Source organism: Aplysia californica, unplaced genomic scaffold, assembly GCF_000002075.1.
Source record: "Aplysia californica isolate F4 #8 unplaced genomic scaffold, AplCal3.0 scaffold00261, whole genome shotgun sequence".
Lineage (NCBI taxonomy): Eukaryota > Metazoa > Mollusca > Gastropoda > Aplysiida > Aplysiidae > Aplysia > Aplysia californica.
Window position 1 is genome coordinate 925,724 of NW_004797531.1, and position 4,076 is coordinate 929,799.

Here is a 4,076-nt window from a genome sequence, read left to right on the forward strand (position 1 = left end):
TCTCTCTCTCTCTCTCTCTCTCTCTCTCCCTCTCTCTCATCCTGTCCCTCTCTCCCCCACAGACCAGTCCGTGTGTCTCTAGACATGTCCACCAATGTGAGGATGTGTGGGAAGAGAGCCGCTAACCTGGCCAGGTACAAGGTGAGGGCCGGACTTTATGTACATGTATTTGTGTACGTGTGTGACTGGGAAAAGGGTTCTCAGGTCGCACAGGCTTATTTAGAGAAAATTTGGAAAATAGTGGAAAATCTTATTTTTGGGGAAATTTGAGACTTGCAAGAACAACAAGTCATCAACCATCGTTCTCACAAAATATTTCACGTATATTCTTCTTCTAGGTTTTTAAAAGCTTTTAAAAATACATATCCATTACGTAGTATTACGAAATGACGTTGACTTTTGACATTTTTCTCTAAAATAGTTGGTGCACACCCCTCACTCACAAACGTGACCAGATCTCAAAAACTATTTGAGCTATCTGAAAAAAAATGTTAAACAAAGGCTCCAGGAAATGCAATAAACTACAACAGTCAAAAATTGCACATGTGAACCCTTTTCTCAGGCTCCCATACATTTGTTGGAGAAAGCAGAAAAAATGTTTACAAATGACCCGCATTACATGTTGAAAAAAGGGAAAAATGATAGGCCTACCATTATTACAATTTGTGAAGAAATGAAACTGTTTTCCTTTCTCCTGAAAGTTCACAGCACTTCCCGCTCCTCACACACATTTTGCATACGCATAATATGGCTTACGTCACAGCTCTCCAATGATACTTTGTGTGGCAAGAGCTAGTTACAAGATATTTATTTTAGAGTGAACACTTTTTTTGCACTAAAGATTCTCAAAACATGCACTCAATCGGCATAATGTCGCAATCAGAAAAATGGCTGTAAACCTCTTAAAATCTCTAGAAACCATTCATTTGGATTTTTGACTAATATTTATTAAAGCATTTTCTAGAATACTGCTATCAGGTGTTTACAAAAATGTTGATCTGTTAAGACGAATTGATACATGTCATTGTGCAAAAGCTGGAGAGTCTAAGTTTGATAGTTTAGGAAATATCTGACAATAAGTTACGCCACGAATTTTTAACCGCACTTTCCTCGTAGTGTGTTGTGTTCTTAATCCAGCCTCCCCCGGGATTTTCTTCCTTCCTGTTCACGCCATGTATCTTGTCATTCTCCCCCCTTCCCTCCCCACTTCCCCGTGCCCCCTCCTCCCCCCATTCCCACAACCCTCCCCCACCCCCTCACAACCCTCCTCCCCCTGCCCTGCCCGGTGGGAACACAGGCTGGCTTCAGCGCATCCGGAGATCTCCAAGTTGTGGATTTGGATTTCTACTTGGATTGTGGATACACCCCGAATTCTGCTCCCGAGCTGATCCACATCGTGGCTTACATTGACATGGGTTTGTTACTTTTTATGCTATACTTTAAACAGCCTCAATAATAATTTATCAGGGTCTATGTCTACACATCATGCATAAAGACAGAATACTACAAGGTACAGTGGAACCTGCTCCAACGGCCACCTGTCCAAGACAATCACCTGTCCAAGACAATCACCTGTCCAAGACAATCACCTGTCCAAGACAATCACCTGTCCAAGTGTCCAAACGACCACTGTCCACTTCACCCCTTGCTTTTTTTCTTTATGTGGCACGACGCGGTGGAATCGGGCGCTTGTCAGTTTTTGGACAAGTGGAGTTATTGGTATCATTTTAAAGCATTTTCATTTGTCTTGCTTTCAATGAAAAAATATCCTTTTATCTTGAATACAAGTCGAGATATTAATTATGATTGAAGGAGGTGGAGGTCACCTGGTCTCTGAGGTTAGATAAGCTAAAAAAAAAATGGTCACCAAAGTGTAGTTATATCTTAGCTTGAGACTGCATGGAAATAGAAAATGTACATTTTGTATGCCTTCTATTGACATTTTTAGAACAATCCACACAGAAATTTGTTCCTGAAGAGAAAGGAAAATTGTTGGGCCAAAAAACAAAAATTAGATAAAAATTGCCAAACCTCGGCAAAAATGCTGATTCTTCACTTTCATTATTTTGACGAGCGCCTGATTTCACCACGCTGCCTCACATATTCTAATGAAACTGCCCAAAACACCCACCTGTCTAAAACAATTATTTTCCTCTTCCACAATGAGAGGGCCTGTACTTTGACTGTGCGTCTGTCTGGTCCTATAGAATTGTCTGTCTCAAGCTGTGTAGTCTGTGAATTATTTCATTATTGTGCTCAGTATAGATCGAGGGCGGCCTAGTAAACTATGGTAAAACAAGTTTTTCAAATTTTACAGGAGAAACAAAAAACAGATTTTCTTGAAGCGTTATGAACGTACAAATTTCAATTTCAAAAGGGGGCTTAATGTCTTATGGCATTTGTAGGCTCCCTTATGAAAATGAAGTTTATCCACCCAAAACGACACTTTAAGAAAATCCGTATTTTGTCTCTCCCGTAAAATTGGAAAAACATGGCGGCTTCATTCCAGGCACACTGTAAATCCCCTGACCATGCTCTTCCTTTCCTTCCAGCTTACTACATTCCCCACTGGAAGATCCGATCTCACCCGATGTTTTCCAACAAGCAAACCTGCAGTCCAGTGAGGGCACCTGGTGAGTGGTGGGTGGCGGGTGGCTGGTGGCGGGTTGTGAGTGGCGGGGGGTGAGTTGTGGGTGGCGGATGGTGAGTGGTAAGTGGTGGTAGACAAAGAAATATGTAAGTAGGACCCCCCCCCCCCCCCCCCAAAAAAATGAGCTTCTTCATCAGCTTCATGATTTGTTCCTGTCACTAAAATTGCTGTTGCCTACATCAGAAAGAGAAAAGTGAACAGGCAAGCTGTGAAGTCTGAATAGAATGCATTATGTTTTAGAAAACACACTGTACAGTCGAACCTGCCCTAACGGAAACCTGTCGTAACAGAATCTCCTACCCTCCCCCCCCTCCCCCCCTTGATGTATTTCTCTATAATTACCTTTCTAAAACAAAAAATTGCCTATTGCAGAAACAGAAAGAGAAATTCCTTCTCTTTAGAGAGTTATTACCTGTTGGAGATGGAAAGTTTTTCGGGCTCCATTGCGATTCCGTCTTAGACAGGTTTGACTGCACTTGATAAGGTGTAAAAATGTTTTAAAGATAAATAAATCACATTTTTATTTGTCCCAGAAGGGCACTTTGGTTTACAATGGCAAGCATACATATACATACATAAATACATAGTTATAAATACGTACATAAATACATGCATAAATACGTACATAATTACACAATATTACACAAATACAGAACAGTTTACAACCATGCCACTGTCGGTCGCCACTGTGCAGCGTCCTGTATTTTGAGCTAGGGATGTCGTGTCTTGCTCAAGGACACACCCCAGTGACCACCCATCTAAACCCCGGCAGCTTTTGATCAATTTGTTATCAAATTTTTTGAGAATACACTTCTTGTTGGAGCACATGAAATTGCTAGTAAAAGGTTTTTCATCCTCAAAAGAAAGATATGTGAAGGACGTTTTAAGAAATCAGTGAGTCCAATTTTTATTTAGAGTCCAAGAATTTCACTGATCAGACTAGACAATGGGAAGAAAGGTTTTTGAAGGATGAAGATTTGACTAGTATAGTGATAACAAGGAAAGGTGTTGTTGTATACTTTTAGTGAACACATTTCCAAGCTCACTGCCAGACTGTTTTTCTCATAGACATTTTTATACATATATACATATATAAATATGCATAATACTGTGTTTTACGTACTCACATGCCGATTAATATTTAAGATGTGATAGTAAAATTTGACAAATTAATCAGCATGAGTGTACGTAAAACACAGTATTATGCATATTTATATAGAAAGTGACAGATCTTTTTAAAAAATATGTAGATTACTCTCAGTCGAAACAATGGTTTGTAGATGTTCTGGAATATGCACTCTTTTTGTAACCTTCACTTCCCCCTTTGTCCACCAGTAAATGTCTGCTCTTCCTCTCCGCCCCCCTCCATCCCTCCCTCCCCCACTCCATCCCTCCCTCCCCCATTCCCCTCTCTCCTTCCCTCTTC

General features: G+C 40.6%; 1 protein-coding gene across 1 annotated transcript in view; it reads left to right on the forward strand.

Annotated features, from left to right (window-relative positions):
- Positions 1-4,076, forward strand: part of LOC101859865 (indole-3-acetaldehyde oxidase) — a gene marked incomplete in the record, with an annotated part of 48,215 nt that overhangs the window by 31,522 nt on the left and 12,617 nt on the right. Inside the window, 3 exon segments of the mRNA XM_035970382.1 lie at positions 63-141; positions 1,298-1,415; positions 2,553-2,633. Of these exon segments, the coding sequence (XP_035826275.1) occupies positions 63-141; positions 1,298-1,415; positions 2,553-2,633 (278 nt within the window).